Source organism: Neolamprologus multifasciatus, chromosome 14 (assembly GCF_963576455.1).
Source record: "Neolamprologus multifasciatus chromosome 14, fNeoMul1.2, whole genome shotgun sequence".
NCBI lineage: Eukaryota > Metazoa > Chordata > Actinopteri > Cichliformes > Cichlidae > Neolamprologus > Neolamprologus multifasciatus.
Genome location: NC_140452.1, coordinates 23,806,728 through 23,819,918, shown reverse-complemented (window position 1 = coordinate 23,819,918; position 13,191 = coordinate 23,806,728). Strand labels below are relative to the sequence as shown.

At 41.9% G+C, this 13,191-nt stretch overlaps 1 protein-coding gene and 1 long non-coding RNA gene across 2 annotated transcripts in view; both read right to left on the bottom strand.

Moving 5' to 3' along the window:
- Positions 1-617: 617 nt before the first annotated feature.
- Positions 618-3,845, bottom strand: LOC146504090 (uncharacterized). The gene has a single exon (XM_085130564.1). It carries the CDS (start codon positions 2,664-2,666, stop codon positions 618-620), a length of 2,049 nt encoding a protein of 682 aa, XP_084986690.1. The 5' UTR covers positions 2,667-3,845.
- A 68-nt stretch (positions 3,846-3,913) lies between these two features.
- Positions 3,914-13,191, bottom strand: part of LOC146504088 (uncharacterized) — a 70,664-nt gene continuing 61,386 nt past the window's right edge. Inside the window, exon 2 of the long non-coding RNA XR_014868777.1 lies at positions 3,914-5,763. This is a non-coding gene — a long non-coding RNA (uncharacterized LOC146504088). The remainder of the gene's footprint in view (positions 5,764-13,191) is intronic.

Sequence of the window (13,191 nt, the reverse complement as noted above, 5' to 3'; positions counted from 1 at the left end):
TTATGTCAAGTGGGTTGATCTCTTTGACTTGAGTCCTGCACGCAAAGTGCACTTCCTTCTTTAGCTGAACTGATGGATGCACGGTCGGTGTCACTTGCCGTACTATGATTCTATGACTGAATCCTATTGGATCGCTGTTGTCGCTTGCTGAATGTGAGCAACCAACAATGCTCCAGCCCAGATCAGTCCGCTGCGCATATGGATGATTTTCGTCACTAGACAGGATCTCTCTTGGGAGGAGGGCTCGTTGACAGTTGTAGCCTATAAGAAGGCCTACTTCGCAATCCAACTGTGGTGGAATCTTTTCTGACAGTTGCTCTAGATGTGGCCATTTTAGAGCTGTTTCAGAGGTTGGAATGTGCAGCCTGTTAACTGGGATAAATTCTCTTGTGAAAACAGGTGGTAGTGGGATCCTTTTCTCTGAGTTGTATCCTCTCACTTGTAGACCTGTCAGTTTCTGACATGGAATAACTGTCAACTTGGCAGACATTGTGGACAGTCGCAGACTGACATTCTCTCTGTTTGTGTTCAGGCCTTGAGCTATTTCATCTAGTATGAAGGTGGTATCGCTCTGTGTGTCTAAGAGTGCATAAACTAGCAGTTCTTGTTCTGGCTGCTTAATAGATGACACCCAGACTGGCAAGACCCTCTTGAATAACTCTGTTGGAAGTGGCTGTTGCGGTCCTTTCTGTGGTTTCTGCCTTGTCCTTTGAAATTTCACTTCCATTTAGGTGGATTGGCCTTTGACGTTCCTTGAACTTATCGTCATGCAAACATGTTGGGTGTCTCTTTTGGCATTTCTCACACGTGCTTTTGTTATCACATTTTCTTGAGTGATGACCGGTCTTCAAACATCCAAAGCAAAGCTTCTCTGTGTGTACAAACTTAACACGATCCTGAACTGTCTTTTCTGTGAAACTTCGGCATTTGTCTAGGATGTGTCCTGTCCTTTTGCAGAAAACACATGATGTAATACTGCTCTGTGTTGTACTTGTGGTCAGAGTCTTTGCTTGAACTATTTGGCTTCGTAGATGCCTTGGTTTCTCGCTTTCAACACTCTTAAGTGCTTGTATTGAGGAAATTGGATCGCAAGCAAGATCTGCTTCCTTTGATAGGAAGTCAACAAACACCTTGAATGGTGGGTACTCAGCTTTTACTTGTCTGACTTCCATCACTTTGCGATTCCAGCTGGAAACCAACCAATCTGGCAATTTCAGCAGAATCCTCTGACTCTCAACGCAGTCATTCAAGACCTCCAGCATCTTGACATGAGACATGGCAGCCTCACAGCTCTTGAGAAAGTCTGCAAATTCTCTTAGCTCGCAAGCATCCTTAGAACCTATCTTTGGCCATGCATGCAGCTTGTCTCTGAGTGACTTCCCAATTAGGAATGGGTCTCCGAAACGTTTCTCTAAAAGCTTCCAGGCTGAGTCATATGCTGCTTCTGTGCCCAATAGAAGAAATCCTTCCACGGCCTTCTTTGCTGTGCCACCTAAGTACTTTCTTAGGTAATATAGTTTTTCATTCTTTGGGATGTTCTTCCTTTCTATTAATGTTTCAAAGGACAGTTGCCAGTCTTTGAACTTCAAGGGATCTCCTGTAAACACTGCAGGCTCTGGTGTTGGGAGCCGGTTTGCACTCATAGCTTCTACTAGTACATTGACCAGATCTAAGCTATTCCGCTCTTGAGGCCTCAACACTGAGGCTGGAGGAGACTGAGGTAGCTGTTGTGGACAAGGAGCTTGAATTGTGACTGCTAGGGATTGAGGAATGAATGGGGGACTTGATGCATTGAGAGAATGGGTTGTGACTGGAAGTACTGTGGAGTCAGCGACTCTAAGCTCTGGCAGTACTTCACTACCATACAACAAATCAGTTGCTTCTATGTTTTCTTCAGCTTCATCATAGACCCTCACTCGAGCTCTAGCAGCATTTAGCTTCTTTACTTCTTCTAGGCGTGCAAGTTTTCTACGTTTATCTTGGATTGCTTGCTGTCTGGCTAGGTTCTCAGCCTCTAACATTTGAAGTTCTGTTTCTTCCTTTTCTTGCTCCTCCAACACTGCCAAGACTTCCTGAGTTGCAGCAGCTTCAGCTACAGCCTCTATTCTTTTGACAGAGTGGCTGCTAGAGTGGGTAGAACTACATCCTTGACGAGACAGTGGTCTAGAAACAGAACCTGTTGAGCCTAGAACAGATCCAGCATCAGGCCAAGACTCTTCATCTTTATCTGCTTCATGACCTTTAAGCTGTCTCTCTGCTCTTTGAATAATAAATTCTGAGAATGACATACATGTATCAACCCTGCGCCGCAGGTCTGGTTCAGGGGTTTGCGCTTGACGCAGCTCCTCATAAACTACCTTTACATCAGAACAGGTGCTTTTGATGTTCTCAATAAGCTCAGTTAACTCATCCTTAGAAGCATCACCACTTAATAACTCTTTGCCTATTCGTGCATGACACCTCCACTTCTCATAGATGATTTTGTATTTGCGTTGAATGTGCTTCAGTCTCTCATCTTGGTATGCTCTTCCCCTTTCTGTTAGGGTACGTGCCCTCTCACTTCTTCGAAGCTCCTCTAGTTCTGCTGCAGATTCAGTGCCAGTAGCTTCAGCTTGAGCGGATTGTTCAGCATCTTTATGGCAGGTCTCTCTGCTTATGTTAGACATGTTGAGATTATAGCAGTGTGATTGTGCAGCTATTAAACTTCAACTAGATTTCTTCTGGACTATGTGTAAGTGAAAGTTGCAATAGACTTAATTTGAATAGCCAGTAAGGTTCATAAATGTATGTATGAGTCTTCCAACACACTGTTGACTTCAATACTGAACTTAAGTTTCAAACAGATAAGAACAACAAAATTACCTTATCACAAATATACATTAACAGTGTAAATGTACTTAGAAAGACCTTAAATCCTTATCATTTACATTACTAAAGGTTTTCAAGTTTTCACATCAGTATAGTACCCCTTTAAAATTCACATAAGGTGCCCTTTAAAACTCAGCAAATTTTGTAAACTCAAAATTACTCATAACCTGTGAGCTTGTTAAATATTTACTTGTTTGTTCTTTAAACCTTATGATGTACACCAACTATAAATGCAAACACATTGGATTAATCTCTACATTAAGCAAGCAAGGATAACAGATGAGTCTCTTAGTTGCAATTTCCACATTTAACCACTTCTCACACCACCTTAACTTCACTTTTGTGGTAGAGCTTCTCCTGATTTTAAACGTGAAAATTAGCGCTTTAACTCAGTCTAACCACCGTTGCTTGTTAACGCTGTGCCAATATGCGTTATGCACTCTGCTTATCTGACGTGATGCACCGGATCCGCGTCGTTTCGTCATCTGCGGCGATCCTGTCCTCTCCTACCTGTGTTGAGCAGGCGAGTTCTCACTGTAGCTCTCTTCACGACAACACAGACACAGGTTGGTTCTTTGAAACGGGCGTTTATTACTTGGGGCTTCTCTCCTCAGCTTCACCATCACCAGTACGCCGATATGCCAGTACGCCGTGAGAACTGGTCACAAGCGAACAGTACAAACCAATTAGCAACTTTACAGTACACATATTAAGTCCAAACACAAATAAAAAATATTTCTCAAATGACAAATACCTCGTTGGCTGCTTGTCCTGAAAAGAGGTCCTTAAGTCCTTGTATTGTCTTTTCTTTTAGCAAACCTTTAGCTTAAAATCGCTTCATGAGAGACATCTGCTCCCTCGCAGTCCATGCAAAGTCTCGTGTACTCTCGTTAAGGGTATTCTCACGAGACACTAGCTCTTACACTTTACACATGTACATTTCAAATAAAGACATTTCAACACAAACTATATATTTATGAAATTATATTATAAATCAGTCATCTACATCATGAAAACTACACAGAACATTTTAACAGCATTTACATCTACTTTTTTCTTTTATTTAAGATTGAGAAATAAAAATTGCAAAGATGTGTACGTGAATAATAAGTGAGTATTAATCTGTGTTGCATTTTGCCTTTGTTTGTGTTGATACTGTAATATGTTCACTTTTTAGGAGCCAATGTATGGGCTGTGGGGCAGGGGCAGTGTTTTGGAAATGACAGTCTTCACTAGTGGGGATAGTTACAAAGCTTTCTTCGTTATGGATTAGCATACATGTTTTTATTGAACATCTGAAGAACTAGCAAAAAAAACCCCAGAAACTCTTGGACATAAAGTCCGAGATAGAAACAACAAGGAGCAGGTGCATCTAGTACAAGTAGAGCTGCTGCAAAAACCCACAGAGTTCAGCAACCAGCGCAACAAATTCTGGATCCTTGGCTTTTAGTCAGCATTAGCAGCACATCCTGCGTCCGATGTGAAAGGACCTTTATGCTGCGCACTGTGACTCATGGCAATGGTTCTGGGTCAGCCCTGACTTTGTGTTAAACTTAATCCTAAAGTAATAATGGTATTTCTAACCACTGATATACCACAACTTTATCCTTTCAACAGCTGCTGAAAGTTAGGGGACCTAGCTTCTATCGGATATTTATATAGAGATCCTCCAGCTTCAAACTGTATCACCCTTCAAGGACCTGCAGTTCAAAAAAGCGCCCCTCCGACAGCCAAACCCATCTGTTCTCTGATTGGATAGTTACATTTGTGATTGACATGACATTGGCCAATCAGACCCAACTGTATATACAGTTGGGTTATTGCACATGGAACTGGTATTGCACAGTGGTGGTCCATAGAGGAAGTGGGAAGAAAAAAAGGGGGGGGGGCTGTGTTATCGGTGCATGTGTGAGTTCAGGGTGGTTATGGCTGTTAGGGTGTGGACCCTCTCCACACACTCCCCGTTGATGTAAAGGGGGGCCAAGTCAGTGCTGTGTCTCCTGAAGTCAACAATGAGCTCTTTGGTTTTCTTAGTGTTCAGTGCCAGGTTGTTTTCTGAACACCAGGCTGCCAGCTTCAGAACTTCCTCTCTGTAGTCTGCCTCGTCTCCCTTTGAGATGAGTCCGACTACCGTGGTGTCATCAGCAAACTTGATTATGAGATTGTTGTTGTGGGTCGGACTGCAGTCGTGGGTGTAGAGAGAATACAGGAGGGGGCTCAGCACACAGCCCTGTGGGGAGCCGGTGCTCAGTGTGCGAGTGGAGGAGAGATGACGGCCGAGTTTTAGAGTCTGGGGCCGTTTTTTGAGAAAGTCCTTTATACAGGCACATGTGAGAGGAGGGAGGCCAAGAGTGACCAGTTTGGTGATGAGGATGTCCGGGATGATTGTATTAAAGGCTGAGCTGTAATCCACAAAGAGCATTCAGACGTAGCTCTGCCGCTGCTCTAGGTGACTCAGCACAGCGTGGAGGGCTGTGGCAATGGCGTCTTCTGTGGATCTGTTTGTGCGGTATGCAAATAGGGCTGCGTATCATCACTGATTTCTAGAGTCGATTCAATTCCGATTCACAAGGTCCCGAATCGATTCGATCCACGATTCGATTTAATTCGATTTGATTCGATTCACTTCGATTTGAATCTGGGAAATTTTGACAGTCAGAAATATTATAATTCAGATCAGTACATCTACATATTTTTGTATCTATAAAAAGGAAGCTGACACAAGCAAGACTTTATCAAAGGTGTAAGCATCACAGCAGATGCCTTTGTGTCAAAGTAGCTGAGGATAAAACACAGAAAAACATGAAGGCGATTTTCCTGGCCTGGGATTTTATAAAAATATTCTGCAGTACATCAAAAATGAAAGAAAACCAATAATCAACACATGAACATTACCTCTGAATTAGGTTTTCTTTTCAGAAGTATATAAAAAAAAAAAAAAAACGTCGGCCGACAGCGCTGTAAACAACGGTAGACTTGTGTGTAACAAGCAAAACATGCAGAAAACAGTACAGAGAGAGAGGGGGGAAGAGAGAGAGGGAGAGAGAGAGAGCGCGAGAGAGAGCTGTGCATTGTGGTCGAAGCAAAACAATAAAAGTAAGAGTGAATACATGACGATGTTTATGTGATGCGTAGTTTGGATCTTCTTTTGCTGCTGGTTCGGTCAATATTGTTTGGAGAGACATTAAACTAACAGCTTTAGAATCAGCGCATAAAGGGCGTGAACACAAAGCGCGGACCCGCCGACAAAGAGCAAAGAGAAAGAAAAGCAAAGAGGCTCTATCTTGACAAATGGTTTTGAGTCGATCAGCGTTAGCCCCGCCCCCTGAGTTTGATGGGTGAGGCTGACAGATGAAATTATTTCATGGTGAGACCTGAAGGAGTCAACTGTGCAATAATTAATTAAAATGTGAAATAAAGAAATAATTAATTAAATGTGTCAATAATTAATTAATTACATGTGTCATAAATATTTATGTAACTAATTATTTTTATTAATTATTGCCAAATTTAATGAATTATTTAATGGTGTATTTAATTAATTCATTATGGCAGTCCTGGCGTTCCATACTGGTCACTCTGTATGTAGTTTCCTGCATTAGCAGCCTGAGATCTACTTTTGACTTTTTTATGACAAAGGAAATCTTTTAGCTGCTGTGCACCCTTACAAACCTGCACAGGAGGCGAAGGTGTGAGGATTGGAGGATTATAGATGAAGTAGAGATAAAGCCTACACCAGAATAAACCAATACATAGCATGTTGGATGACAACACTGGAAGTGCTCAGGAAGTAAAAAAAGGCATGGGGTTCAGACTCCAACTGACGAAGGAGCTCCGAGGACAACGTCTTTCCTTCGGGCACCTTGGCAGAGGAACCCCTCAGATGAAAACTGGCACAGGGGAAACAACCCAGAGCTTCCTCCCCAGCTCCTCCAGTTGCAACAGACGAAGATTTTGTTGTCTGTCTTTGGCTTCACCAAAACTACCACAGCAATATCCCACATGCCAAAGCAACGGAGGAATGTGCTTCTTTTGACAGCAACACTCAAGGAACCAGCAGTCAGTGATGGGGAATAAAGGATGTGTGAAAGCAAGAAGCAATCCTGGACTGCAATAGGCACAAATATTGCTTGGATAACTTAGAGAGGGTGTTGGCACCTCGAGTTGTTGAAGGATAACTAACTGATGGCTGTTGGCTCTTTTCTCCAATTTCCTGGATGTCTTGGGATACGATGCCTTTGTTCCGCCGGAAACAACTTCACTGAAGTGGGGGAGTCTTCTACAACCTACAAATGAAGAGTGATCCTGGGAGAGCTGGGACACATGCTGGTGACCTCAACAACTGCAAGACACCCTTGTCCCTGATTCTCAGCCACTTCTGCAATTGATCTCAAGATACAGTAGTCTGAACCAGAGTGTGACCCACACCCCACCAACGAAATGAGAAGAAGGTGCAAAAGGTGCACCTCCAGGATTGGAACAGCAGCCCCTTGCACCAGGTGTAGAAAGTGTGCCTACAAAAACCACTCTAATGTGGTTAGTACATCTTGCTGCTAATGAGGATGCACACAGAAGTATACACTGGGATATAAATTTTGATCATTTTATTGGTGATTTCAGGGATTATTTGGTTATTAAATTGCCTTTCTGGCCACTAACACACCATTTGTGATTTTCTTTTTGGCCATTCCTCCCCCCCCCAAGAAAAAATAAATAAATAAATAAATAAAGTACAAATAAATCATTGTTACAGTTACTGTTACTGACCTGCAATGATGATAAAAAAAAAAATATTAGGTTTCACCATTCATACGCTAAGAAATGTGAACTTTATTACTATTTCTGAATAGTAAATTCTGAATTTGAATAAAATTTTGATTTTCATGAACAGCACTGATGCTAATCTAAAAAATCATGTCAAAAAAAGTGGACATTTTTCTTAATATATATGAATTTTATAGCATTTTGTAAACATAAACAAGGGGTGGCCATTTTTGGCCACGAACAAGCTGAGAGGAAGTTTTTATGTTTTTGCTCTCCCAGCAGAAAAATAACAATGCATTATAATCAATGTTGATGTGAATCAATTACATGCGCCAGACTCTACTATTAACAATACAAGAAATTTCAGTAGCAATGCAATTATATAAAATTGCGAGATTTGAGGTTGTCTTCCAGCTAGTGCAGTGGACAAACAAACTGGTGTTTAAAGGGTTAAAAATTTAAAAAGTAATAATTATTTTATATTTATGAAAAGAACTGAAGTTACTTAAAAGCTTTATGCAGAAAAAATGGCAAAAAAACATAAAAATAATAAAAATTACAGATCTAATCTGTTGGTGGCCACTTTTGGCCACGAACAAGCTGAAAGGGTAGTGATTTTGAACAAACCCAGAGGGCTAATTTGTAATATATATATATATATATATATATATATATATACACACACACACACACACACGTAGAAAAACATTTAGTTCAGTAATGCATATACTATTATATATTGTACATATATTTATTAGTTTCAGATTTAGCCATTCTTATATTTTGCTTGTTTTACGTTATTGTATTTTTGCACAACTCTGTTGCTTGTGAAGCTCGCACACAAGAATTTCACTCACATGTACTGTACCAGTGTACCTGCACATGTGATGTGACAATAAAAGTGATTTGATTTGATTTGATTTAACATGTCCAAAATGTCAGGAGTAGTTAGTCATTACAACAAGTGTTTGTGAACTAAAAATCAAGAATGTGGGATACTGTTTGTCCGTGATTTTAAGAGCCCAGCCCGTGCTCCCAACGAAGGGAAAACCAATTCTGCACGGGAGACCTACCTTGGCACTTGTGCAGGTGAAACCAAAGGGAAGATATGCTTCACCATATTTTCTAGTCTTTGGCTTAGAATGAAGTTGGTTTGGAAACATATTCAGCGATGCTTCATCTCCTGCTTTGCGTTTCTGTGGGCGCCCCGTGCTAGCAGTGTCCAAGCGTTTTGTTTTTTTCCTTTTCTTACCACTCCCCCTGCCTTGGCTCTGCGCCCCCCCTAGGGGGTGGGCCCCACACTTTGGGAAGGTCTGTGCTATTTGATCTTAGTTAGCTTATCTTGATTTAGCTTTAGTTGTACAGTCTCTCATATGTCAACAGTGTTGGGCAAGTTACTTTGAAAAAAGTAATTAATTATAGTTACTAGTTACTTCTTCAAAAAAGTAACTGAGTTAGTAACTGAGTTACAATATTCTAAAAGTAATTAATTATTTGAAAAGTAACTATTGCGTTACTTTAAAAAAAACGTTTAACCCTCTGGGGTCCAGGGTATAATTGGCCATTTCTAACTACTTTTGATTTTCCCTCCACATTTTACCTTTAAAAACTATTTACTTTGCCTTGTTTGGTATCATTCTTTTCAGCACAACCTCACGTGCCTGAATTTACAGTCATGTTTTCATTTTGACGTACTGTATTAACACAATTGATCTTAAATCAGACAAAAAACATAAATTCAGAGTAGAAAAGGTTATATTTTTTACTGTAACAACCACAAACATGTTTAATGAATCATATTTCATAACTTTAAATGCAAATATAAATTGTCAATTTTAAAATCATATGCACAAGTTATTTGCATCCATTTACCTTTTACCTTGATTTTTTAAATAACCATTTCAAACTATTTACAGAACAATCAGCTGTTCTGCATTCAATAAGATGCCACATAAATTATTTGTGCCACTCCAAAAAAAAAAAGACCTGCAGGTCTGACAGCAGCAGGTGTATCACTCCTTTTTCTACCTGGAGACAGCAGTCGCCTCATTGTTTTGACACACAACACAAAACTATCCCCAACACTACACACTAACTACACAAGACAACACATTAACTACACACTCCAAAAATGCTGAACGTCACAAATCTCACATCTCAAAACTCTCTCTCTCTCTCTTTTTCTGCTGGCTGTCTTTCTCTCTCTCTCTCTCTCTCTCTCTCTCTCTCTGTCTCCGTCACTCCTAAAACTTCCCCTGTTTTGTTTTGGTTTTATTGCTCATAAGCAGAGAGTGCTTGCTAGCGCTGTCCTCAGACAGTAAACGTGACTAAATGGTTTTACGTGGCCTATCAACACAATTTAAAAACTGGTATATATCACCTTGTTGCTTTGTCTTTAAGTGGTCATGTGATTGGCTTACCATGACTACTTTATTCTTCCTCACTGTTTTGCCCCCTTAGCTCCAGGTGTTGTGCTAGACAGTGATTGTGATTACCATCCGCGGGAGCGCGCGGCTGCTTAAAGCTGTAGCGTCCAGATTACTTACGCAGTCAGCTACTTCCGTGCAACTGATATAAGATGCGGTCTGTTTGTTGAAAAATAGTAACGGACCGCATTTTCTTGTTAGTAACTGTAACAGCGTTGAAACAATAGGAATAGTAATTAGTTAGATTACTCGTTACTGAAAAAAGTAATGTCGTTACTTGTAATGCCGTTATTCCCATCACTATATGTCAATAACTTCATTCCTGTGTTATTAAAGGTTCTCTGTATGTATGTGGTGCCCGTGATTGTTTACTTTATAATACAGAGTTTGTAGCGGACAATTTGTTATGAGGATCGTTAAAATGCAGATCGTAGTTGACCGGAAGTATCACGTTCCCGCTTGCATTACGGCAGATTATAATATAGAAGCCTTTATTTTGTACAACTACCGGAAGTAGTTCCTATGTACTGATGGTTGCTTAACCTCGCAGTAATGCCGTTCAGTTTAAGTAGAAGTGTACTACATTGCTCTGATCTTTATATATAGTTATGTTAACAATATTGTATTATGTCTATATCTGATTATGTCACTTATCTATTCTCTTTATTTATCATTTATTTGTATTGTGTATTTCCCTTGTAGGAAACCACACACACACAGCCACCTGTGTTTACAGCCACAGGAATTGAATTGTGAAAATAAAGTGCCTCAAACCAAACCTCAAGCTCCTTCTTCCATACTCTGGGACAATTTGGCCTCAAGTGGTGTTCTGGCCAACACACCAGGGTGACCGTAGTGCTAAAGACTGAATCAGTGCCACAATCATGCCTATGCCTGATATCTCCACTACAATGAGCAAGTGCTTCAGTGACAGTGGGAAGGAAAAACTCCCATTTAAGAGGAAAAAACTCCAGCAGAACCAGGCTCAGAGAGGGGCAACAATCTGGCACGACCGGTAGGGGGTGAGGGTAGAAGGACAGGACAAAGACATGGTGTGGAATAGAGGGCTGATCTGATATCGTCGTGTTGGTGTTGTTCCCAGATCATCATAAAAATGTTGTTCCAGGTTTAACATTGCAAGTGACCAATCACATTGTTGTGACGTTATTCTTTTGCGTGCCAAGCCATTCCTGCATTTATGAAATTCCAATGTTGCAAGGACAATATTAATTCTGCTTACCGTTTATTAAAGGGTTAGGGTCAGGGTTAGGGTCAGGGTCCGTTGATCGGCGGACAGAGGCGGTTTCTCGCAGCTTAAGTACAGTTTTTTGTTTTACGGTGGTTTTTCCCAAAGTCGCAAAAGTATGACGTCACAACATTCTGATTGGTCACTTGCAATGTTGATCCTGGAACAACATTTAGTATGATGATCTAGGAACAACACCAACATGACGATATCAGATTGTGCAGAATAGAGATGAATAATAACTAATAATTAAATGCAGAGAAGTGATGCTTGGTTTTGGTTGTTTGTGGTTTTGTAATTTGTGCCTTTATAGTTTAGTTATAGATAACTTCATGTTCCTTCAGCCTTGTCTCTCTTTTGGTCTTTTTTTGTGTGTCAAGTTGATCTTGTGTGCACATTCAGTTGTGTCTCTCTTCCCGTTTTCTTTTGGCAAGTGTTGTTCTTTCCATCTCATTTGTTTAGTTGTCTCCAGTTTGGTTTCCCACCAGTTCCCACTCCCCTCATTACCTTGTATTTATATTGTCTGTGCATTTTGTGTGTTTGTGGAGTCCTGTATCCTAACTAATCTCTGATTTTTATGTCTTCTGTTTTTGTAATTATTTTCTTAGATTCTGGACTTTGTTTATGTTTTGATCTATCAGTATTAAAGCTTGCCTTGGTGTTATTGGTGCTGCTCCCCAAGTACAAACTACAAATGAATCGACTTCTCACACAGCCTTAAACATGACAGGCATACAAATCTAGTTGTAGCAAAAATAAATAATTGCAATAAAAGATTTTTTATTCTCATCAACACCAGGGGCTCTGCCACCAAGGAGTTGTTTAACTGCCTCAGTGACCTCGCCCCCGGAAATTGGCGGGTCATTCCCCTCATCCCCAGACTCTTCCTCCTCGGAAGACGCGTCAGTGGGATTAAGGAGGTCCTCGAAGTATTCCTTCCACCGCCTGACAATTTTCTCAGTCGACGTCAGCAGCGCTCCGCCAGCACTATACACAGTGCAGGTAGAGCACCGCTTTCCCCTCCTGAGACGCCTGACGGTTTGCCAGAACCTCTTCGAGGCAGTTCGAAAGTCTTTTTCCATGGCCTCTCCGAACTCCTCCCACACCCGAGTTTTTGCTTCAGCCACTGCCCGAGCCGCATTCCGCTTGGCCTGTCGATACCTGTCGGCTGCCTCCGGAGTCCCACAGGCTAACCAAGCCCGATAGGACTCCTTCTTCAGCCTGGTGGCTCCCTTCACCTCTGGTGTCCACCATTTGGTTCGGGGATTACCACCACGGCAGGCACCAACCACCTTGCGGCCGCAGCTCAATGCAGCAGCTTCGGCAATGGAGGCACTGAACATGGTCCATTCGGACTCGATGTCCCCCGCCTCCCTCGGAATGCTGCTGAAGCTCTGCCGGAGGTGTGCGTTGAAGATCTCGCGGACTGGGGCCTCTGCTAGTCGTTCCCAGCACACCCTCACTACGCGTTTAGGTGCACCAGGTCTGTCCAGCGTCCTCCCCCGCCACCTGATCCAACTCACCACCAGGTGGTGAGCAGTTGACAGCTCAGCCCCTCTCTTTACCCGAGTGTCCAGAACATATGGTCGCAGGTCTGGTGATACGATTACAAAATCGATCATCGACCTACGGCCTAGAGCGTCCTGGTGCCACGTGCACTTATGGACACTCTTATGTTCGAACAAGGTGTTCGTTATGGCCAAACTGTGATTAGCACAGAAGTCCAATAACAAAGCACCGCTCGGGTTCAGATCAGGGAGGCCGTTCCTCCCAATCATGCCCTTCCAGGTCTCGCTGTCGTTAGCCACGTGAGCATTGAAGTCTCCCAGCAGGACAACAGATTCTCCAGGTGGAGCACCTTCCAGCACCCCCCCCCCAGGGACTCTA

Coding starts and splice junctions, on each gene's coding strand:
- LOC146504090 (XM_085130564.1), bottom strand. CDS start 2,666: ATGTCTAACATAAGCAGAGAGACCTGCCATAAAGATGCTGAACAATCC.